At 41.7% G+C, this 24,271-nt stretch overlaps 1 protein-coding gene across 4 annotated transcripts in view; it reads left to right on the forward strand.

Moving 5' to 3' along the window:
• Nucleotides 1-24,271, forward strand: part of ITPR1 (inositol 1,4,5-trisphosphate receptor type 1) — a 353,524-nt gene that overhangs the window by 22,844 nt on the left and 306,409 nt on the right. For all 4 annotated transcript variants that reach the window (XM_010365717.2, XM_030921814.1, XM_030921842.1 and 1 more), the window contains exons 3-4: nucleotides 969-1,076; nucleotides 5,519-5,589. In XM_010365717.2, coding sequence (XP_010364019.1) covers nucleotides 985-1,076; nucleotides 5,519-5,589 — 163 coding nt within the window. In that variant the 5' untranslated portion in view covers nucleotides 969-984. The remainder of the gene's footprint in view (nucleotides 1-968; nucleotides 1,077-5,518; nucleotides 5,590-24,271) is intronic.

Below are 24,271 nucleotides of genomic sequence, written 5' to 3' on the forward strand. Positions count from 1 at the left end.
TTAGCTGCAGTCCACACCAGCACCCAATCTTCTCACATAACTGAGTTTATTTTTTAAATGTCAGTTTAGCTTTTTACAATTGGTTCCCACTCCTCAATATTTATGGCCCTGATGAAAGCTGTTTCTAGGAGTCACATCAATATTTTTGTTGATATTTATATGTGTTTGTGTGTTTAATGGTTTCTGGGCTATGTAGAGATTTCCTGAGACTTAAGAGCTTTTTGTAAGACTGCCTCTAAATAGCTGTGTGTTCCTGGGCAGGGAACCTTATTATTTTTACCCAAATACTGAAGGATCTGGGCCAGGTTCTGTCTAAAGGGTTTTCGTCCTCTGGAAGTGTTTCTTGGTGAAGGATGAGAAGGAAAGACATTTAAGTAGCATTTGGGTGAAGTGCATACAGTTGTGGAATTCTTAAAAGGCCTAAAAGGCTGCTGGAAATTTGTGGTATTTATTACCAGGTTTCCTTTTATTAATGTCATTTTGTTGCTTTGGTACCTTAGCCCAGGCACTGTGGCCTTGCCAGAAGCAAGTTTTTATACCAGGTGTTTCCTTCTGACTTAACATTCCCTGAGGCAAATTGAATATGTTAATGTTTCATAAGTCAGACTTCCCAAGTAACTCCCTAATCACTGCAAGGTTCTTGGCTGAGTTCCCTGCAGGCTTTCTACTCACTGCAGTTTTTATTATCAAGGGTCCTCAACTTGTAGAATCTGATTCAGGCATGGTTTTGTTAGAAACAAATGTTACTGTGGTTGGAATATCCTGAAATTAAATAATATACGGGGAAAAAATGCTGTTGCATATGTCCTTACTTGGCTCATTGAATTGCCTGCCTGTCAAACTCTTATTTAAATTTGGCTTTTAAGTAAGGCGCTTTGGAAAATTGAGCTAAGCCAACTCTTAGTGACTTTTTCCCCCTCTGAGCATTTCTTTTCTTCTAACAATGTTGCATATTTTACTTTGTCTAGGATTTTCAAGAAAGACATGTCTGACAAAATGTCTAGCTTCCTGCATATTGGAGACATTTGTTCTCTGTACGCGGAGGGATCGACAAATGGATTTATTAGCACCTTGGGGTAAGAGCATGCAATTTCTTGTGTGGCAGGATTTGTTTAAGACATCATAACATCAGCTTAAAACTGATTTTTCTAACATACGAACATTACCATTTTACCTGGCTTTCTAAGTGCGGTTGAAATCACAAACACCAAATCCTGTATTAGCCAAGTTTAACCTCTTATACAAAAACACAATTTTCTGTATATTTCTGAAAGAGTAAAACCTCATTATTTAGGACACTATTCTGAGTTTATTAAAATTTGCTCTTCCTTTCTATATAAAAGGGAGTGCCTTTATTCCACTATGGAGTACAGTTTAAATGAAATAAAGTGTAAGGATGAATATTTACAGAGCCCAAGGAAGTGCTTTTTAGTTTTGTAAAGGCTCTTCTTTTTCAAATAGTGACTTCTTTATAATATAAGCAAAGACCAAACCTCCAGGGCTGCCTGTCTTTTTTCTTTGAAGCAGACATTTCCTACTTTACGTTGCTGTATGCATTTGAAAATTATAAATTGCATAAAGTTCTGTAAATCAGATTTTTGCTCTTTTGTGCTTTTTTCCCAATCTTTATACAACTTTTAAGGGTATAAATATATTTCATAATGTACTCATTTGATTATCTTCTCCCTTCTCCTCCTACGCCTATTGTCTAGAAGAGGAAATGAGAGGTGAAATAGTCCCAAAGGCAGACAGAAGCAGAATGGAGAATCAAGATGGTTAACTCCAAAATAGTTACGAATGGTCTATATTGTCTTTGTGTAGAAAGGAGTAGTGAGGCCCCCGGTTGGCATTGTTGTATTTGGCAAGAGCTGGTCTCAAATAAATTGGGGGAAGGAAGACCAGCAGCTTCTCCAAGAACCTCATTTTTACAGCAGCCAGACCTTCCTTTTAATTACAGCTATTATTTAAAGCATGCTTGTTTTCTGGTATTTGTGCAGAATGAGTATTCCTAGGCTGTCATGCAGGTTACTCCACACTCAGGGAGCAAATTATTATAGATACAGAATTATAGCTCATTTAGACTTGTGCTCCCACTGTAGAGAGATTTTGTTTCAAATGTCATCTAGTGAAAAGAAGTCATCCATGACTGCCTGATCACCAGATCCAGTGACTTTCTACCTTTGACCTCTCTCCATTACGGACCTACCCTTAACCATTTATCTTCTGTGACTTTTGGCAAAGAGGCCTCCTTCTGCCCTGCCCCTGACTGTCCCTCCTTTCTTCATGGTTGGCTCCTTCCTCTTTTCATCGTCTGTGGTTGACTCTTTTACCCTCTTCTTATTTTCAGCAATGACAGCAACAGTAATAAATGAAAAGCACTAAATGAGCCCAGTGGGTATTTGCTGTGTGCTAAGCATTATGCTAAATACTGTGCCTACATCTTCCTTAATTCTCACACAACTGTCTATGGTGAACACTCTCATCATTACCATTTGTGGAGGCAAAAGTTTTGAGCTTCAGAGAGGCAAAGTCACTTGCCCAAGATTTCACAGCTCAGAAAATTCCAGACTGCAAGGCTAGGGCTGCCAACAGTTGCTCTCTGCAGGCCAGCTTCTCTCTTTCCGGCTTCCTTGTCTGCCCACAGCTCTCCCTCCTCCTTGACTGTGCACAGCCTCTATCTGGATGCCGGGTTAAACCTCAACCCACTCTATGCCCATGTTTCCCCTGGGGGTCTTGATCTCCCAGTCACCCAGGTACCTCCTGAGCCCCTGAGATCTTAGTACCTTCTTTCTCTTCCAGGGCATCCCTTCTTGAAAGTCATATAAATTGCTTTTTAAGTGTTTTCCTCAAACATTGCAAACAAATTAATGATGAGTCCCTCCTGCCCTTTTAAAGTGAGGAGGGCTTCTTTTTGAACTTTGGGCTGCTAATACTTTATTGAGATGAATGCTTTATTTTCTCAGTTGCTTGCACATATTTGAGGATAGCAGTGTAAAAATGGGATTGGAAAGAAAGTTTGACAACCCTTCCTGTTTTTAATATTTTTAGCATTTATGGAGGACCTGTTGTGGACTACAATGAGTGACTGCCAGTCGTTATGGGACTCACTGTGTAGCACTCCAGCCCCATCCCATTTATATAGATGATGATTACCTCCAAATGACTTCATCTACTGATTGAACTTTAGAACTCCAGTAGGATCTTGGAGGGCAAGTGTGTATGTGTGCACACTACTCAGTGGCATGCTTCTGAATTGCCTTTTTAGCTTGTTAAAAATAAAGGTTCAGTTTGGTGCAATAGCTAACACCTGTAATCCCAGCTTCTTGGGAGGCTGAGATGGGAGGATCGTTTGAGGCCAGGAGTTCAAGACCAGCTTTTAAGACCAGCCTGGGCATCATAGCAAGAACCCTGTCTCTTTAAAAAAACAAGGTGGGGGGATTCTTGGGCCTCATCCTATAGCACAGCTTTAGTAAGCTGGGTTGACAGAGTCCTGGTGTCAGTATATTTGGAAACAGTAAGTCTGATGAACATCCCCCTCATTAAGAATCCCTGAGACCAACTTTCATTTTACAGATGAAAAAACTGAGATCAGTAGGGGTAAAATGCCATAGTCATGATCATGCCGCTAGTAGGTGGCAGAGTGCCATCTACAATTCATTTGTCTTCTGAGCTCGACTGGGGCTCCTCTTACCACTTCCTCCCCATTTGAGAACTTGATGATTTATTTATTTATTTTTTTCTTGAGACGGAGTCTTGCTCTGTCACCAGGCTGGAGTGCAGTGGCGTGATCTCGGCTCACTGCACCCCCTGCCTCCTGGGTTCAAGCGATTCTCCTGCCTCAGCCTCCCATGGAGCTGGAACTACAGGTGCACACCACCATGCCCAGCTAATTTTTGAATTTCTAGTACAGACAGGGTTTTGCCATGTTGGCCAGAATGGTCTTGATCTCTTGACCTCATGATCCGCCCGTCTCAGCCTCCCAAAGTGCTGGGATTACAGGCGTGAGCCACCACACCTGGCCATGAGAACTTCATGATTTTTTAACCTAGCCCTACGTTGGATTCTGAGCCCACGCTGTCAAGCATTATGTTAGCTCTGGGGGCATTACTGTACTTACACTTACAGGAGCTCAGGGTGGGGGTTTTATATGTGTATATTCTGCTCTTGATTTCTACATGAGAACTCAGGCCATTGGCTACACTGTGCCTCTTGTTGATACAGTGAGGTCTTGTGTTGTGAAGCTGAAGGAGGCAAACTGCTGGTGGGGTACCATGGACACTTTGATTTACCTACCAAATAAATACTGAGCTGCCAGCCTCAGGCTTCATGGAGCTGGTAGCCTGGTGTACCTTTGGAGTCTCCGTCAGTGAGGCTGTGAGGACAGAGAAGGAGAGGCAGAGAGTGTCTGGAGCAGGAAAGGCTTGGGGGGCTTTGTGGAGAAAGTGGGGCTCTTAATCTGAGTCCTGAAAGACAGGCAGGACTTTAGGAGATAAAAGGGAATGTTGGAGAATAGAACAGTAAGGGTAAAGGCTGAATATTTAATGGTACCTTGCATTTGGGATAAGAGGAGACAGCACAGATGAATGGAAGAACCCTGGAAAACCATAGCATGTTAGCTGGGAACAAGTGCAAGTTCTGTGGTCACTTGGAAGATTAGCCAGTTCTATCAGTACCAGTTTTAGGAGCTTGGACAAGTTGTGTAACTTCTCAGAGTCTCAGTTCCCTCATCTGTTCAAAAATATATTTTTAAGTGGTTCTTCTAAAAGAATTGTGCAAGTTAGACTTAGCAGTCAGGACTTTAAATACTGAGTCTTTATGTAATGTGGGCTTATTTATTTGTAATTTTTTTGTACTTTCCCCACTAGTTGCTTTTGATGCTCCAGAGTCCTTTCATGTCTTCATGAGTGTGCACTCATGGTTCTCTCCACCTGGAAATGCTCCCCTCTAGCCTCCCACATCTATTTCGACTCTTCCAGTAGTTCCATTAGAACTTCCTCTGTCTGCAGCTTCTCAGATGACCTCAGGCACAGTTCGCTTCTGGCTGTTATTTTTTTTCTTCCTTCTCTTACAGCCCTTAGATTGTATTCTCCTTATCAGTTTGTTCTTAAGGCTCCTGCACTAGCCTTGAGCTCCCAAAGGGCAAGGGCCTGGCTCATCTTCACCAGGCACAAAGTCAGCTCCTCAGCTACCCTTAGTTGAATGCAACGGCCCCTTGCTTTGTCTCGCGACTTCAGCCACCTTGCATGCTATACTCAAGTCTCCCATGGACGTGGTTATGGGAAAGGAGCCACAGAAAACAGTAGCTTAATGTGTCCTTCACAGAACAGAACCCTGGGCTTTTAGATTAGATTTAGATCCATGCATAGGAAGCCTCTAGTGTAAAGAGTTCCTGGCAGGAGAATATGGCAGTCTAAATGTTGCACAGGAAAAGCCCTGAGATATCTGATTTTTGCATGGTGCTAAGAGTTTCATTTTCATACACTTAACTTGACAGAGCATTTATCTGTCTTCTTTACAGCCTGGTTGATGATCGTTGTGTTGTACAGCCAGAAACCGGGGACCTTAACAATCCACCTAAGAAATTCAGAGGTAAGGTGGTAGCTTTCCTGGAGTGGTCACCTTGACTCACTTGAAAATTCATGAAGTGTGTTGGGGTGTGTGTGTGTGTGTGTGTGTGTGTGTGTATGTATGTTTATAAGCAAGATAGGCTTATTTACTTACTTTTTTTTTCAGAGTATGATTTCAGTTCTAAGCTTTACAACTTCTTGAAAGATGCATACATAAATTTACTATCAAGATTGTGATGTCTTTTACTGGGTCCTTAATTTGTCTATTGAATATGTGTTGACAAGTGCTAATTCAGTTTAAAGTCTTACATTTGTACAGATATTTCTTCAAACAAATAAGATTTATGGATCTAGTCCCAGGGAATAGTCATTATTTTAGCGGATCTCACTGTCCCTTTGGGGATGCTGATATTCTGAGATACCTTCTTTAAGAGGTGTCTAATGATACCTCACTGAACGTCTCACTGGAATGAAACGTTCTTAATTATTACGCTTTTTTTTTGAGTTAAAAGACGTAGGCAGGCTGGGTGCAGTGGCTCACACCTGTAATCCCAGCACTTTGGGAGGCTGGGGTGGGCAGATTCCTTGAGACTGGGAATTCGAGACCAGCCTGGGCAACATGGTGAATCCCTGTCTCTACTAAAAATACAGAAATTAGCTGGATGTGGTAGCATGTACCTGTAGTTCCAGCTACTCAAGGGGCTGAGGTTGGGAGGATCACCTGAGCCTGGGAGTGCCAGGCTGCGGTGAACCGAGATCTCACCACTGTACTCCAGCCTGGGCGACAGAGTGAGACCCTGTCTCAAACACAAAAACAAAGAAAAGGCATAGGCAGGGCAGCATTTCTACCTAAATTAGTTTTTTCTTTAGGCCTCCTGAATTTGGTATCTTTCTCCAAAGGTAACTGAGTTTACTGTAGGAGGTCTTTGAAGTACACTTGGTGTCTTAGATGATAAACATTTGTTTTTCTTTTCTGTTCTTGTGGTTGGTGGTCCTCAGCTCTAGCCACATATCAGGATTATCTGAGGAAGCTTTTAAATTAAATAGATGCTTGGGGCTCCACTGTAGAGCTTAGGACTTAGGGATCCACTGGAGAGCCCTAAGCATCTATTTAATAATTAATTTATTTATCAGTTAAGCTCAACTCTGGAATTAGGGCTGATTCTTTACAGCCAGGGTAGAAAACCACTGGGTTAGGTATTTGACTGATGGCCTCAGTCCCAAAGGGCTCAAATGTTGCCATTTGCAGATTATATAATTCGAGTTCTAAGTTCTTATTGTTTAGTGGTTTAGAAACTGTTTGACTTTTTTGGATAAAAGCTAAATAAATTAGAATAAAATAGAACGCAGACGTTCAGATGGAGAAAACCCATTTGGAAGACATTTGGTGTTGAGTTGCATCCAGATGGTGTGAGGCTATCAGGAGAATGTTTTCACCTGAGGATGGGTGGGGGTTGGGGGAGGCTGTTTAAAAAAACAGAAAGAAAAAGAGTTGTTGATAAAAGCTGTCAGAGGAACCCAAGGCGGCTATTGCCTCCACTGCCTTTTTCTTCTCAGTGCTTCTTTCATGTTTCCTTCCAAGACAAGACAAAATCTTGAGTGGTGCAGAAATGAAGATTTCGTCCAATGATCATAATTCAGTCACTCATAGAATTACTTCCCCACCGTGAATATTAAAAGGGACAAGATCAATTGACTGTGCCAGGCCCTGTGCTAAGCACTCTGCCTGCATCAGCTCAGGGAGCCATCCCTCCTTCGTAGGAAGAGATTGATACACTCGGAACTTAAGAACCTTGTCTGAGGTCACATGGCTGGTGACAGACGGAGTGGGAGCCATGGTTCTCAACTTTAGCTGCACAGGGAAATCACCTGGAGAACTCTCAGAAACACTGATATCTGAATCCAGATCAGGGATTTTGAGTTAACTGGACATTGGGATTTTTGAAAGCTTCTCAGGTGTTTCTCTTGTGCCACCAAGATGAAGAACCATGGCTAATGAAATCTAGGCTAATAAAACCTGGACTTAGTTATTCAAGGAAGAGCTGGTCTAGATTTGGCTTTTGCAGCTGAAACCAAGGGGAGGGGTATGCATCAGGAAGGCATTGCTTGGGTCCGGTGTGACCGCTTATCTTGTTCTATACACAGGCCTGGGGAGCTGGGAGATGAACCTGGGAGAGATTCTAATGTACTATATGAAGTTAACTAATGGCTATTTGTTTTTTACAAATATATGCACATAATTTAAAATTTTATTTTTTAAATCAACATATATTTATGATGTACAACATGAAGTTTTAAAATATGTATATATAGTGGAATGGTGAAATTGAGTTAATTCACATATACATTACCTCACATGCTTATTATTATTTTTGGTGAGAACATTTAAAAACTACTCTAAGTGAGTTTCAAGTATACTGTATATTGTTATTTGCTGTAATCACTATGTTGTACAATAGATCTCTGGAACTTATTCCTCCTAACTGAAATTTGTATCCCTTGGCCAACATCTCAATCCTCCACCCCAGTCCCTGGTGACCACCATTCTACTCTGTTTCTAGGAGTTCAATCTTTGTAGATTCCACATACAAGCAAGATAATGTGGTATTTGTCTTTCTGTGCCTGGCTTATTTCACTTAGTGTAATGTCCTCCAGGTTCATCCATGTTGTCACAAATGAACCAGGGGCTGTTTAAATACAGGGTTAGAATGTTAAAAATAAATAGGACTATAGCGAGGGAAGTCAGAGGAGATATGTTTTTCTGGCATGACTGTAAGGGTGCCTGGTGCTTGGATGTGTATGTGGTGGCTGATTTGAAGCGACTGTTTTGAGATAACAGTAATAGTCTGACAGAAGCTATTTGGAAGGAAGCAAACTCCTTTTATAGCCTGGCCTGGTTCTACAGGTGGTCACATGACAGTGACTTGATTTGTTGACTGCCTTTCTCCCTAAATTAAAAATAAAGGTTTCTGGGTTGTGAGCTGCTTTGTCCTTGTGGGAAAATCTGGTTCAAAACAAGCTCCGCTGCAGGCTTTGGGAATGTAGGTCAGGACTTCCTTAATTCCACGTGCTAAACCAGAGGCCCCCTGCACCCAGGTGAAGGGCCCAGGCAGCTCTGCCTTTGCAGGCTGCCTCAGTGCTGGAACGATCTGCTCCTCCACCGTGGAACTTGGGCAGTGAGTTTTAAAAAAATTTTCCAATGCATTCCTTCAACTGTGGTGCAGCATTCTTTGACATTTTTTTTTCTAAAATGAAGAAAAAGATCTCTCTTTTGGAAGCAATTGCTGCCTTTCCAAATATAAGTGTGTTTTGGAGCTGAAGTCATTTTGATGTTTAGAAATTGTGCATAGGGCAGTTGGGCAATTTGGAGGCATTTCTAGTCCATTTCCTCACGGACCCATTGCACTCTAGAGTTTAACAAACACATATGGAAAAGCGAGATGCTGGCAAGCAGCCGAATGGGATGATGGAGTCTTTATCTGAGCAATCAGCAGAGCTGCATGTAGTCATTTGGGTTTGCTCTTGCTTCCATTGTTTCCTTGCCAAGTTATTTCCTATATTGAGAACCATCATAACCTGTTCTTAAGTAAATGGAAATCCAAGGCCTGTTTATGCAGTATTCCCCATGGCTTCTGACTTTGCGTCTTTAATTTTGTGAGCTCCTGAGATCTGCAGCCCTAATGGTTAATAAAAGAGGCTGTTGGATCAGGCTTCCTGGTTCGTATCCAAGTTCCATGAATTCTTTGCTGTGTGACCCTGAACAGATTACTTCACCTTTGCGAACCTTGGTTTTCTTACCTGTAAAATGGGAGAGGGTAATAGGCTCTATCTCATAAGGTCATTGAGAAGATTAATTGTGTGTTAAGAATTTGGTACTGGGGGAGCCTGACCCTTAGTTAAGAGTTTGGTAAGACTTACTCTTTTCTTTGTGTTCCCTGTACTTAGTACAGAGCCTGGTACTTGTAAATCTCATATTTAATTATATGAGAATAATTATATATTGCTATTCTTTTTGTCTTCAAATTGTTTGTGGGTGGGGACATGCACATGAACCCTGGGCTTGGATTTGAACCCCATTGCCCCTGTGTACAAGCTAAGTAACCTTGATAGTTTACATAATATTTCTCAGCTTGTTTCCTCACCTGTGAAATAGGGTCAAACAATTCCATCCTTATAAAAACAATATGCATAAAGAGCCGAATAGAGTGTTTAGTACACAGTAGTTGTTCAATGAGTGGTTGCTGTTAATTTTCACAGTAGATGTGGAAGAGTTCAACATTGAACATACTTGCTTTTTTTCTCTGATGGTTGAAAGTACATTTCCAAAGTGAATTGCTTTTTTGTGTGTGATTTCCTTGAATATATCTCTTCCCTCTTTCTCTGTAGAAAGAAAAGGTTGGCTGCACGTGTGTTTCACATAAGCCACATCTTTTTCATCTGAATGAATTTTGAACAATATCATTGTCCTCATAAGTGATGAGAAGAGCTGAGACTTAGAATAATGCAGCAACTTTAGTTCTTTTATTAATGTGGTACCATTTTAAAGCCCCATTGTCCATGGAAGGTAAGGCAGAACCTCTTCTACTCCCTGATTTGTGTTGTCTTTGCCCATAACCTTGAAAGAACAGAGAAGGCGAACATCAGATTGAAACAGGGAATAGAAACTTGGTTAGTGAATTCCTTTCTCTGTATTATCTTTTCCTCTTCCCACTTTTACCAGTCCCTCCCCCTGCTCCCTGGTGCTAAATGTAAAGGCATCTTCTACAAAGAAAAGGTGGAAACTAACAGCCAGTCTTCATTTTGCTCCCAGAATCTCTGCTCTTTTTAAATATAAATCACCTCCAGGGTTGTTGGGAACTGGACCTTTGGGCAATTAGATAGACTTTAGTGCTGATCATGCCATTATTGCATAAGATTGGGGCAGTAGTCAGGCTCTTGCTTTCAAAACCTGATCTTTGTTCATATCAAGAGGCCAGTCATGACTCCAAATTCTTGACGTTGGACAGATGTTACCGTATCAATAATATCAAAGTGTGTGGCTTTTAACCTTACAGGGAGCCCCTTAGTTTCAGAATAAAAGCTGCTCGAAGGGGAATTTACAGTTCAAAATGAGAAGTTGGGGCAGGAAAAAAATGATATATAATATATATAAACAGTTGCAGTGAAGACAACAAATTACATCAATATGTAGTGAAAATCTTTAAGGAACTTGTTTAATGTAATTTGTTGTCTTCACTGCAACTGTTTATATATAAATAGAAGCAAAGCAGGTGAAATTTCTTCCTACCTAGTATAAAACCTGGCCTACTGGGGAAAAGTAGATGAGGATGCTTCTCATGTCCTAATCTTTCGCTGTGCAGCACCCCCTGAGACCAGAGCACATCTATTTGGTACCTGATGCCATTTGAGATGACAAGAGTTACGAGCTGGCCCAGTGCCATGTGGCTTACGAGTGTCGTAGCCAGAGCCCTCTTTCAAAGGCTGGGCCCAGTGCTTTTCTTCCTTTGTAGTTTTATAGAGACAAGGTCTCACTCTGTTGTCCAGGCTGGAGTGCAATTGTGTGGTCATGGCTCACTCATTTTGACCTCCTGGGTTCAAACAATCCTCCTTCCTCAGTCTCCCGAGTAGCTGGGATTACAGACATACCCTTCATGCCTGACTTCTTTTCAAATTTTTGTAGAGATGGGGGTCTTGCTATGGTGCAAGTCTTGCAGGCTGGTCTTGAACTCATGGCCCAAGCCATCCACCACCTTGGCCTCTCAAATTGCTGGGATTACATAGTATTTCTCAGCTTGTTTCCTCACCTATGAAATAGGGTCAAACAATTCCATCCTTATAAAAATAATGTGCATAAACAGCCGAATAGAGTGCTTAGTACACAGTAGTTGTGTACTAAGTAGTTGTGTTCTGGTGTGAGCCACTGTATCCTGCCACACTTAATACACTTTTAGCCATTGCCCCGACCAGCTGTGGGGTGCGCAGTATGCTACTTACAGTAGAATGAGTCCTGTTTGTAGTACAAATGAGGGTCTGGCCTGGGGCAGTATAATCCAGTTTCTGGGCATTTCCAGAGTAAAATGTTGGTGAAAGACCCCTGGTTCCTCAACATATGCCCGGCTAGAAATAATGACAGGTGAGTATTGTGCGGTCACCATGATACTGGCATGGAGAAGAGTATGTTGCTTGGCTATAACGAGCCACTCTTGGACTTAAAGCATGGCCATGAACTTGAGGATCAGACTCGTGGCCTTTTTATTTTTATTGGAGCCTTCTTTCCCCAGTCCCAGAGTGCTGGCACTGTGTTAACCCCTTCTAGTAGGGGGCTGGTGGATTTAGTAGGATTATTTTATTGAGAGAGAGAAGGGTTTCACATCTCCTTCAAGCTCTTTGTAATTGACTTTGAAACCTCCCAGCAGCTTAGGAAGGGTCCTCAGATAAGAATGGCATTTTTCATGGTTGAGCTATAAGAAACACTTGAGTGTCAGTAGCCTGCTTCTCTGATCTTGGTCTTGCCTGCAATTTAGGTTAAATGTAGGGGAAAGAGCAACCTCTGGATGCCAGAGCTAGCATCCAGCCCAGAATCTGTCATGAACAGCTCCAATATCTTTTTTTTTTTTTTTGAGACGGAGTCTCACTCTGTCGCCCAGGCTGGAGTGCAGTGGCCGGATCTCAGCTCACTGCAAGCTCCGCCTCCCGGGTTTACGCCATTCTCCTGCCTCAGCCTCCCGAGTAGCTGGGACTACAGGCGCCCGCCACCTCGCCCGGCTAGCTTTTTGTATTTTTTTTTTTTTTTTGTAGAGACAGGGTTTCACTGTGTTCGCCACGATGGTCTCGGTCTCCTGACCTCGTGATCCGCCCTTCTCGGCCTCCCAAAATGCTGGGATTACAGGCTTGAGCCACCGCGCCCGGCCAGCTCCAATATCTTAGAGAAGTCATTTCATCTCTCGCAACTTCAGTTTCCCCACCTGTTAAATGGGGTTTTCCCAAGATTTCATGCAGCTTGAAACTTTGCTATTAGTGGCGGAAACAGGCAGGTTAATGTTAGAAGCCTTGTGCTGTCCAGAAGGTTCTTATTTCTTTGGGATTACAGGTCTCTTTGTCAAGATAGTTGAGTGCCAGTAATAGCCAGGCCTTAACTTTACCCTTAGGCCAGATGAGGACACAGGCAGGGTCTTGGGTCACAAAGTTCATCTGGGGTGGCTGTAACAAACTCACCGGCTTAGCTTTCTTTCAGACCACTCTCCTTTGCTGCACATTGTTTTAGTTGTTGCTAAGCAACAGTATTCTTTCATTTTTTTCTTTTGGCAAGGCATCGAAGGAATGAATCCATATCTTAGTTTTAAATACCCTCCTGCAAAGGGGAGGGCCTAACTTAAATTTTGTTTGTGCTTTTGATTCTAATCCATGACAGGCCTTTCGCAGTAGGGGTTTAGGACTTACTTTCTGCCTGTCTTGTTAAATAAGGCAGAAAAATCAGTCTATTTAAGGTGCTTGTCAAGTATATGCCTCAAGGCATATTGAAGGTTTCAAGAGTATGTGCAGCTGCCTTGTAGGAGAGTCTCCTGCAACTTGTTCTGTATTCACAAAATCAATTCAAATTTAATAAAAAGATTAATAGTTTTTTATAATCTTCATTTCAGATTTACTAGTTTATCTCAATCTTGGACCAACAGACTCCATTTAAAGGGAACAAAACTGTAATTTAAGTCAATTCCCTGGGCAACATAGAATGCTCACTGTGTGTTACACAATCACTGGGGATGGTGCCTGCTGCCTGATTATGCTGGAGTCCCACACACTGCAGCGTATCCCTCACTGGATTTCTGCCTACTTGCTTCAGGCTGTGAGATGCATGTCTGAAGGCTCTTGGTACCCTGAAAATGAGGATAAGGGAATTTGTGTTTACTTTGATGCCCTGGATCTATTCTTTTTTGCATACCTGAGTCACCCTGGAAAGCAGACCTCAGACCCCTCTTTTATAATCATTTACCCTTATAATTTAGTTGCTAATGGAGAACCATTTTCAGCTCTATGTGCATAAAATGCTTCTAGTGCAATAAGTAAGTTTACCTTGTCCTCTAATTGAATCACAGTATTGCTTTTGGGACTTCCTCCATTGAGGGTGAAATTGATTTGGAAATCTCAGCAAGCGTAATGGGGTCATATTGTCATATTGTTACATGGTTCTCCTGAAAGCAGTATACTGTGGTTGATTAAGGACTTTTTCTTTTGGCAAAGGGTTTTATAATCCTGTCTTCAGAGCATTGATGAAGATGTGTGGTAAATCACTTGAGCTTATGATAACTCTTTTCCTTTCTTGTTTGACAAGTGAGAACATTAGAGAGATTTAGAAAGTCTCCTGGGGTCAAAGAGCAATCCTGTGCCAAAACTGAGGTTGGGACACAACCCCAGTTTCTACTCACACTGTCTTTTAGACTACTGTGTTTGAGCCATGAATGAAAAAATTTTTTTGACTCCATCACCCTGTGTAATTAATGATAACCTAATTTTTATAAATGCAAATAATAGTGAATACCTTGTTTAGTGCTAACAGATATTAGTGAATATAATCTATTTAATATGCTTTACATACACTCATTTATTTAATCCTCATAACAACCCCATAAATAAGGCAGGTACTTTTCTACAGATGAGGAAACTGACATATAAGATGTTTGGTGTCAGGTCCAAGATCACATAGCTAGAAGTGGCAGAGCTGCGATTTGAACCCAGTCAATCTGATAACCAGAAATCCTCCTCTTAACATCTACCCTAAACTGCCTTTAGAAGTGGACTGGCCTTGAAATATTCTTTGACAAAAATTACCCAATTTCTTAACTTCCACCTCTGCAACCCCAAAATATGTCATTGTGAGCTGCATTGACACAGGAGCAAATGTCTGTAGACAAGAGGGGCATGCTAACTGCCTACTTAACAATCTTGAGTATAATGTTTATCACAGTCTGATAAATACACAGCTACTGTTTTCTCCTCGCCAGATTTTGGAGCACTCAAAGGGACCAAATCTTGCCCTGCACTCCTGGCTCAGCACCTGGCACAATGTTGGTCCTTCTTTAAATACTGGTTGACAAGGAATTGGTATTTTTTTCTGATATGATTTTGACTGCTCCCAGTTCTAACAGTGTTTTCGCTGACATTTTAAGTTGAATGGCCGCTGATCTTTTTACACTGATTCCTTAATGCTGCCCTGTAATCTTGCTCCAAACTACCTGAGCCTGTTACTCTTGAAAAGCTTTCCTGTAGGCTGGGCATGGTGGCTCATGCCTGCAATCCCAACACTTTGAGAGGCCAAGGTGGAAGGATGGCTTGAACCTAGGAGTTTGAGACCTTTCTGGGCAACAAAGTGAGATCCTGTCTCTACAAAAAATGAAATTAGCCAAGCGTGGTGGTGGTCACGTGTGGTCCCTGCTACACGGGAGGCTGAGGCAGGAGGATTGCTTGAGCCCAGTAGGTTGAGGCTGCAGTGAGCCATGTTTGCACCATGTCTGGGCAACAGAGCCAGACCCTGTTTCAAACAACAACAACAACAACAACAACAACCCCTAAAACTTTCTCGTAGTTGACTTGTCTTCTCCTTGGAAAGTGGATCTTATTGGTCTCATTCTCTGAAACTCCTTGACTCTTAATGTTTGATCTTTTTCTCTCTTTCATGCCTATAGTTTTGAGATTCCTTGGCTGCATTCAGTACATTAGCATGAAAAACAAATAATTGTTAAGTACCTTCCTCCTTTGTGCTTGGCTTTCTGACAGGGTCATGCATGCTTTTGTTCTTGACCATTGGAGCACACTGTGACATGGGTACTGTTATTGTCCCCATTTTACGGTTGGGCACCCTGAACCCACAGAGGGTTTGGAATCAAGGTGGACCTAGGATTTGAACCCATGTCTGGAGGATCGCAGAGTGTCTGCCACTTAAGTGAAATCATAGAGTCGTGCTGCTCAGAAAACACTTGAGGCTTCTGATGTCCTAGGTTCCACTTTTAAAAGGCATATTGCTTGGTGGGAATAAAGCTAATGCAGGGGTAACTTGGCGGCCAGGTCTCCATTTGGTATTGAATGATGACATTTTAGATTAGCTCCAGCAACAACATTTCTCACCCAAGTTGCTGCACAGACTCCTCACCTGTTTCTGTAATTCCACCTTTGCCTTCTTTGTGTCTGAGTGTGGACACCTCCTCCAGTCCACCATTTACTGCAGCTAGGGGAATCAGCACAGATCTGAAGATGTCACTCAGCTGCTTGGAACCTCTTAATGGTTCCCCAGTTGTGCTCAGGATAAAGACACATTTTCAGGGTTCCCAGCAGTCTGCGTGAGTCACCACTGCTTACCTGTCAGCCTCATCTGCAGTAACCCCTCCAGGTTCTGTGTTCCAGCCAGATGGATTGACTTCCTTCTGGCAGTCAGCATACTTGCTCTATACTCTGTCCTTTTTCTTCCGTCTGAAATATCTCCCTATCTCTGTTGTTCCTTCCTGGACCCCCCAATCTTTCTAATGCCCACTCAACCTTCAAATCTCAGGCATCTCCTCTGGGGCACTTTTACTGAACCTTCGTGTGCAGACAAGCAGCTGCTCCTTTTGCACAGACTCTGACGCCAGACCCTGTGGGTTTGACTCTCAGCCCTGCTTTTTACTGGTCATGTCATCTCAGATGTATTACTTAACCTCGCAGTGCCTCCATTTCCTCATCTGGAAAAATGGAGACATTATTTTATGTGCCTCATGGGGTTTTTATGAGGATTAAATGAGTTAATCTGTGTAAAGCACTTAATAGACTTAATGGACTACCTGGCCCATATTAAATACCATAACACTGCTAATTTTTGGTTTTGACTTTTAACTTGCTGGTTTTGACTTAGCCCTTCCCCCCTACTGCATTAACTGTGAGGACAGAAACCATGCCTGTCTCCTTAAGGCTTTGCACAGGTTCTGGACTATATTAGACACTAAAATGTTTGTGGAATGAATGAGAAGAGACCTCTAAGGCATTGCTTCTGAGACCCGACTGCGTACAGGAACCACCTGGAATCTTGTTAAAATGTAGATTCTAATTAGGTAGGTCTGGAGTGAGACCTGAGATTCTGCACTTTTTTATTTATGTTTATTTTTATTTTTTGAGATAGGGTCTTGCTCTGTAGCTCAGGCTGGAGAGCAGTGGTGTAATCAAGGCCCACTGCAGACTTGACTTCCCAGGCTTAAGTGATCTTCTCCCCTCAGCCTCCTAATCTTGAGTAGCTGGGATTACAGGCGTGTGTCGCCACGTCCAGCTAATTTTTGTGTTTTTTTGTAGAGACGGCGTTTCGCCATGTTACCAAGGCCGGTCTCAAACTCCTGGGCTCAACTGATCCTCCCGCTTTGTCCTCCAAAAGTGTCGGGATTACAGGCATGAACCACGGCACCCTGCCGAGATTCTGCATTTCTAACAAGTTGTCATGCTCCTGCAAGGCTCTCATGAGCCACTGACTCTTGTCTTCCTTTATTTTAGGGCTGTCGTTATAGAAGACAGATGTTCTGAGCCCAGAGCAATAGAGAATGAGGGCTAGTGGATCAGAGTGCCCAGAGGTAGAATTTGAGGCTTAAGGAACTTAATTCTGACTGTTAGTGCTGAGCAGTTACTCAAAGAAGAGGCCTGCTTCAAATTACTGAGTTTCCCCTGATTCAAACGGGGCTGACCATGTGTCAGGGATTTTGCAGAGGGAATTTCTGCTCTGGGACAGAGGTTAGATGAATGATTCCATTTGACTCTGTGTGTTTTCCCACCGAAGGACCCAGCTGTTCTTTCTGTTTTTGCTTCCTGTGGAAACCCTATGGTTGGGAGCATTGGGTCAATAAACAGCTGGGGAGAGCACAGATACACTGGAGACAAAAAGCTCTCTGGAAACTGAATGGGTTCAATCCAATTGGTAGAGAACATTAGTGGAAAGATGGCATTATTGAATATTTGAAAACATGAACAAACAGAAAAAAACAATAGCTTTCTAAGTCAAGGTCCTGCCAAATCTGGTAATGAGTGGGTAGGATGTCCTGGGAAGACACTAGAGCATGGTAGTTAGGAGCACAGGCTCTGGAGTCAAACATGGGTTCAAGTCCCTGCCCTGCTCTTCCTAGTTATGTGACCATGGGCAAGCCATTTAACCTGTCTATGCCTGAGTTTCCCCACCTGGCTGCCATGATGAATAACATTGTGGAGCTGATAGGCTTGTGTGAGGATGAGTCAGTGCATGTGTAACACAGCAGATACCTGCAATACAGCCTCAGCACTCACTGAAGAGTGGCTGTTGTGACTGAATTTGCAATTAGCAGCTTTTGGGACATCTCTTAGGAAGATCAGAAATGGCCTTTGCCATCTTGTAAAACATCGTTAAGTCTGTTTTAAAAACTCAGTCCGTGGAGTATACAAAGGAAGCCATAGCCAGGCAGACTTTAGCCTTCCTGAATTTTTTATATTTTATTGAGTGGGCCTGGTAACCAGCTATGACAGAGCTTGGGGCTATTAGAAAAGAAGCCATCAGGTCTTTTCTCTCCTCACACAAGCCTTGATCACAGCCTCAGTTACTGATGGGTCATTTGCTCGAGATGGTAATCCTGCCTTCTGTATAGAATTACAAGCCTAGCCAGAAAGGAAGTTGTGTTTATCTTACCCCAAACAGCAGGCATTCCAGTGACTCTTGACAGACAGGAGGAAGATATTGCCAATCTGCTCTTTCCCAAAAGCTGCCCTTCCCTGCCCCCCACACGCTCCTTGCATGTTGGGAGAGGTTTCTGCCAGCCAGCCTGCCAAGTGGCATTCTCTCCCGGGCTTTGAGGGCAGTTGCATTTGCAGAAAGGATGTCCAGAGGCTACTTCTTTTTCTCTTTTAACAGATTTAGGGGATACAAGTGCAGTTTTGTTACTTGGATGTATTGTGTAGTGGTGAACTTTGGTCTTTTAATGTACCCATGGCCCTGGTAGTGAACATTGTACCCAATGGGTAATTTTTCAACCCGTACCACCCCTACACCTTTTGGAATCACCAGTGTCTATGATTCCCCTCTATATGTCCATGTGTACCCATTGTTTAGCTCCCCCAGCAGCAGCTACTTCCATGTTATGGACCAAGGTGGAGGCCTCTCTCCCCAAGGTGAGAGGTCAGCCTGGCTCTTATAGAAGGCAAAAATTGTGCTTATTCTCATTGGCACTGGCTTGGGAGAGGTAAGTGGAGAGGGGCAATAGATGTGAAGGAAAGAATACATCTCTTCAAAGAATCCACCTGTTTTCCTTTCCAAAACAATAACTGGAGGTCAGTGTAGAAAAACTCCAACTTGAGCAGTTGCAGTAATTGAGAAAATAAGTTGGGCAATTATTCTTCTAACTAAGATTTAAAAGTTCCTTTCTTCGTCTGGTATTTTTCCGGGTACATTTGAGTTCCAATTTGGGTGCTTCTGAAATGTCTGGATGTTTTGTGCTGCTAAAATTATATGTGTCTAAAAATGTTATCAGTGATGACACTTATATATAAGCTCGCTTGGACTTATGCTAGCAAATTTCTGTGACTAAGGTCCTCTCCTCCCCCCATAACCATTCCCAGAAACGTGGCATTTGAGGTAAAGGTAGGAAATAGAATAACCCAACTTAGGTTAAGCAATCAAGTGGAGGACTATCACTTGAGAACTTTGCTTCGCTCTTGTCGACAAAGAATACTGGGGTTTTGTTGCCATAGTTTCAGTGAAAAATTTGACCTTAGCTACAATAACATACAGTTAGAAAGAACCAGCTAATCGGTTTTCTAAAATTAGTGTTCTCTAGTACATAAACCAGTAGGAACAGAGTATTTAATTAAATATTATACAAGGATATAAAAGCCCAAGGGAATGCGGTCCCTTGATCTGGGCGGGGGGGAGGGAGGAAACCCACAGTGCTCCTTTACTGGTCTCTTGCAAGCTACAAGAACTTTACTTCTTTGAAAAATGTTAGTATTGATTTTATTTTCAGATCTGTCAGGAATGAATTTATACAGCTTGCTGAGAGAGCAAAATAAAGCATTCAGCATTATTTCTAGTTGTCCCCGACAGGGTACAAACTAACAAGGCAAGATGTGAAAATGATGTTGGGCCAGGATTCTGATAAGGACACTTGTTGGTGATTTTCTAGATGGCTTGATGTGAAGGAGAGTTATTTTATTTATTTATTTATTTATTTATTCGTTCATTCATTCATTTATTTATTTTGAGATGGAGTCTCGCTCTGTTGCCCAGGCTGGAGTGCAATGGCACTATCTCGGCTCACTGCAAACTCCGCCTCCCAGGTTCACGCCATTCTCCTGCCTCAGCCTCCTGAGTAGCTGGGACTACAGGCGTCCGCCACCAAGCCCGGCTAATTATATTTTTTGGATTTTTAGTAGAGATGGGGTTTCACTGTGTTAGCCAGGATGGTCTCGATCTCCTGACCTTGTGATCTGCCTGCCTCGGCCTCCCAAAGTGCTGGGATTATAGGCGTGAGCCGCTGCGCCCAGCCAGGAAAGTTTTTTTCTCTCCAAAATTTGGGCATTTTAAAGCAACTAATTTCTAGACTCTTGTTCCTTTGAATGCCTAATGTGTGATTAGGTGGGACCAGCATCTCCTTGTTCTGAGTACAGCTATATCTGCCTCCCCCAAATCCACAGGCCATAAGCAATAATCTGTGTGAAGATTATGTAAAATCTGACATCTCTTTTCATCTGCTTATTAAGAGCCCCAGCAGCAGCAACTCTTTCTGACAGTGGTTGGAAATGTCATCAATATTATGTGAACTTAGCGGTGGTACCACTTGTGGAATGAAGTGGCTTCCAGATTTTGTAATTTCAGGACCAAGAGGTTTCTGGTCCTTCGATGACACTCTTCTCTGATTTTATTATCACCTGCCCTGGAGGGTGTAGAGGTGCAATTGAGTTGAATTGTTTGCCAGGTTTATCACCAATTGGAAACATTGCTCTGGGTTTTCTGGAACTTCTATTGTTGTATCTCCTTGTCAATTACATATTGATACAGTTTCTTAATTTCAGTTTTATGGTTTCAGCTTTTTAATTGGACTTTAAGATAACTATTTAATAGAATTGGAAGGGTGAGGTATATTTAAGGGAGTATAAATGTTTTTGTTTGACGTTTTTACAATTTTGCATGTTTCTGTAGTGGCATCTCAACTGTTGCAATGGAAAATATGTCCTTGGCAAGACTTTTAGAAACACAGCCCCAAAGGTCATTGGATTGTGCAAGCTTTTTGACTATTTACAAGGTCACCTACCTTCACCTACCTGAAGGAATAGAAATGCTCCCTGCCCTTAAGGAATTTGCAATTTTATGAGGAGAGATGAGTGAGAACTACTTTGTGGATTATTCTTGGAGAATGTTGAATCCCAGACAAGCTTCTAGTCTCCTGGTGTTCATTGTTTTTATCTATGCCATCAGATCACTGTGGCCAAATAATTTGAATTCATGTTAATAATAGCTTACGAAAAATGCAGTACGAGAGCTTGCTGGAAAAGTGACAGCATGCATTTTAAATTACTTCTAGTTGACCTGGCTTTCGTTACCCAAATATCCACAGGCCCTTCCATGAATATGGATAATTGAGTTGATATTTAGCAAATACCATTAAAGAGGTTAGATGTGTCAGGTTGGTTGTTGGAATGGTGAACTAGTCAGGACTCTTGATTTTGGTTGATAGCTTAAACTAACCTAAACAAAACGGGGATTTTTTGGGAGGTCAAACAATCCCAGATGAACAGCTGAATTGCATGAAGGACAGGAGTGCAGCAGGAGCTCAGGAAAACACAGATTCAGGCATTTGAGTGCTGTCAGCAGCCTACATCCATATCTTGTGTCTTCTTTCTGTGCGTCTTTTACTTTGGTTTCTTGTCCTTCCTCTTCTGGTTTTGGTATCAAGGTTATACCACACTGAAAACGAGTTGTGGAGTGTTTCCTTTTTTTATTCCCTAGGGGAGTTTGTGTAATATTGGAATTATCTGTTCCTTGACAGTTTGGTAGAACACGTGAGTAAAGTCATCCCAGCCATCTGTTTTCTTTATGTCAAAATTAACTACTGATTCACATTCCTTATGTCTTTTAAGGGCTATTTCTTCCTGAGTAAATATTGAAAGGTCTGTTTTTCTAGAAATTTACCCATGTCATCTAAGTTTTCAAGTCTGTAGTCTCCTTTTATTATTTTGTTCCTGGATCGACTGGTTTTGTCCTTGTGGTAGGCTGAAGAATGGCCCCTGAATATCTTCATTCTAGTATATGTTACCTGTGAATATGTTACCTCATATGGTATAGGGACTTCACAGATGTGATTAAGGCTCTTGAGATGGGGCGAGTGTCCTGGATTTCCAGGTGTGCCTGATCACAAGGGTCCTTATAGGAGAGAAGCAGGAGGATTCAAGTTAATAGGAGATGCGAGGATAGAAACAATAGATTGGAGTGATGCAGCCATGAGCCAAGGAATACAGGAAACTGGAAAAGTCAAGAAAATGGATTATCTCCTGAAGTCTCCAGAGGAATGCAGCCCTGCCGATACCTTGATTTTAGACTTCTTACCTCCATGACTTTGAGAGTAGATTTGTGTTGCTTTAAGCCACTACGTTTTTGGTTATTTGTTATAGCATCGGTAATAATACAGTAATAATTGTCCTAATATTGTTTATTTGTGCATTCTTTTTTTTCTTGAATGAGCACTGATCCATGTTTTTTCTGTCTTATTACTCTTCAAAGAAACAAATTTTGGCTTTATTAATTCTTTCTGCAGTAGGTTAGTTTTGAAGTTCATTAATGTTTGCCTTTGTTTTTATTATTTTCTTCTTTTTCTTTAGGTTTATTTTGTTCTTCCTTTATTCTTTTACATTAGATAATCAATTTACAAATATGACTTCTCAAATTGTAATGTTAAGCATCTTAACCTACAAATTCCCTTAAAGTATTGCCTTAAAGTTAAACAAATTTACAAGGAAAAAACCAAACAACCCCATTAAAAAGTGGGCAAAGGACATGAACAGACACTTCTCAAAAGAACACCTTTATGTGGCCAAGAAGCATGAAAAAAATCTCAACATCATTGATCATTAGAGAAATGCAAATCAAAACCACAATGAGATACCATCTCACGCCAGTCAGAATGGTAATTATTAAAAAGTCAGGAACAACAGATGCTGGTGAGGTTGTAGAGAAATAGGAATGTTTTTACACTGTTGATGGGAATGTAAATTAGTTCAATCATCGTGGAAGACAGTGTGATGATTCCTCAAAGACCTAGAATCAGAAATACCATTCGACCCAGCAATCCCATTCCTGGGTTTAAACCCAAGGGAATATAAATCATTCTGTTCTAAAGATGCATGCACATGTATGTTCATTGCAACACTATTCACAATAGCAAAGACATAGAATCAACCCAGATGCCTATCAGTGATAGACTGGATAAAGAAAATTTGGTACATATATACCATGGAATCCTATGCAGCTATAAAAAGGAAAAAGATCATGTCCTTTGCAGGGACATGGATGGAGCAAACTAACGCAGGAACAGAAAACCAAATATTGCATGTTCTCACTTATAAGTGGGAGCTGAACAATGAGAACACATGGACACAGGGAGGGGAACAACACACACTGGGCCCTTTTGGAAGATGTGTGGGGGAAGGAAGAGCATCAGAATAAATATAATGCATGCAGGGCTTAATACCTAGCTAATACGTTGATAGGAGCAGCAAACCACCATAGCACATATTTACCTATGTAACAAACCTGTACATCCTGCACATGTATCCCAGAACTTAAAATTTAAAAAAAATTTTATGTATGCATATGAAATAATTATAAACATTGACTTCAAAAAATTGCCTTAGTTTCATCCTACACATTTTGACATGCAGTATTTTTCTTATTGAGTTGTAATTATTTTCTTATGTCTGTTATTTTTTATACCTATGAGTTATTTAGAAGTATTTTTATAGTTCTGATTTTAAGGGATGTTTCTAGTTCTCTTTTTTGAAAAAATGTTTTACAACTTAGTTGTGTGTTGGTCAGATAATATCTTTGTTTTATCAGTCCTTTACAACTTGAGAGGCTTGCTTTGTGGCCTAGCATGTTATCAAATTTTATGCGTCTTCTACTGTGCTTGAAAGAATATATGTATATTTCTGGCTGGGCGCGGTGGCTCAAGCCTGTAATCCCAGCACTTTGGGAGGCCGAGGCGGGCGGATCACGAGGTCAGGAGATCGAGACCATCCTGGCTAACATGGTGAAACCCCGTCTCTACTAAAAAATACAAAAAAAACTAGCCGGGCGAGGTGGCGGGTTCCTGTAGTCCCAGCTACTCCGGAGGCTGAGGCAGGAGAATGGCGTAAACCCGGGAGGCGGAGCTTGCAGTGAGCTGAGATCCGGCCACTGCACTCTAGCCTGGGCGACAGAGCGAGACTCCGTCTCAAAAAAAAAAAAAAAAAAAAAAAAAAAGAATATATGTATATTTCTAATCTTAGATACAGTGTGCTATATATGAGTTTGTTAGGTTTTTTATCTCCTTGCTCTATCCAGTGTTAAAAGACATTTGTTAAAATTTCTTTTCTTTTTTTTTTTGGGGGGGCTTGTGGAACTATTCCTGATTATGGTGGTGGTTGCATGAATTTATGTGTATGTTAAAACTCATAGAACTGTATACGGTGCTATGGTTTGAATG

This window comes from Rhinopithecus roxellana, chromosome 1 (assembly GCF_007565055.1).
Source record: "Rhinopithecus roxellana isolate Shanxi Qingling chromosome 1, ASM756505v1, whole genome shotgun sequence".
Taxonomy (NCBI): Eukaryota; Metazoa; Chordata; class Mammalia; order Primates; family Cercopithecidae; genus Rhinopithecus; species Rhinopithecus roxellana.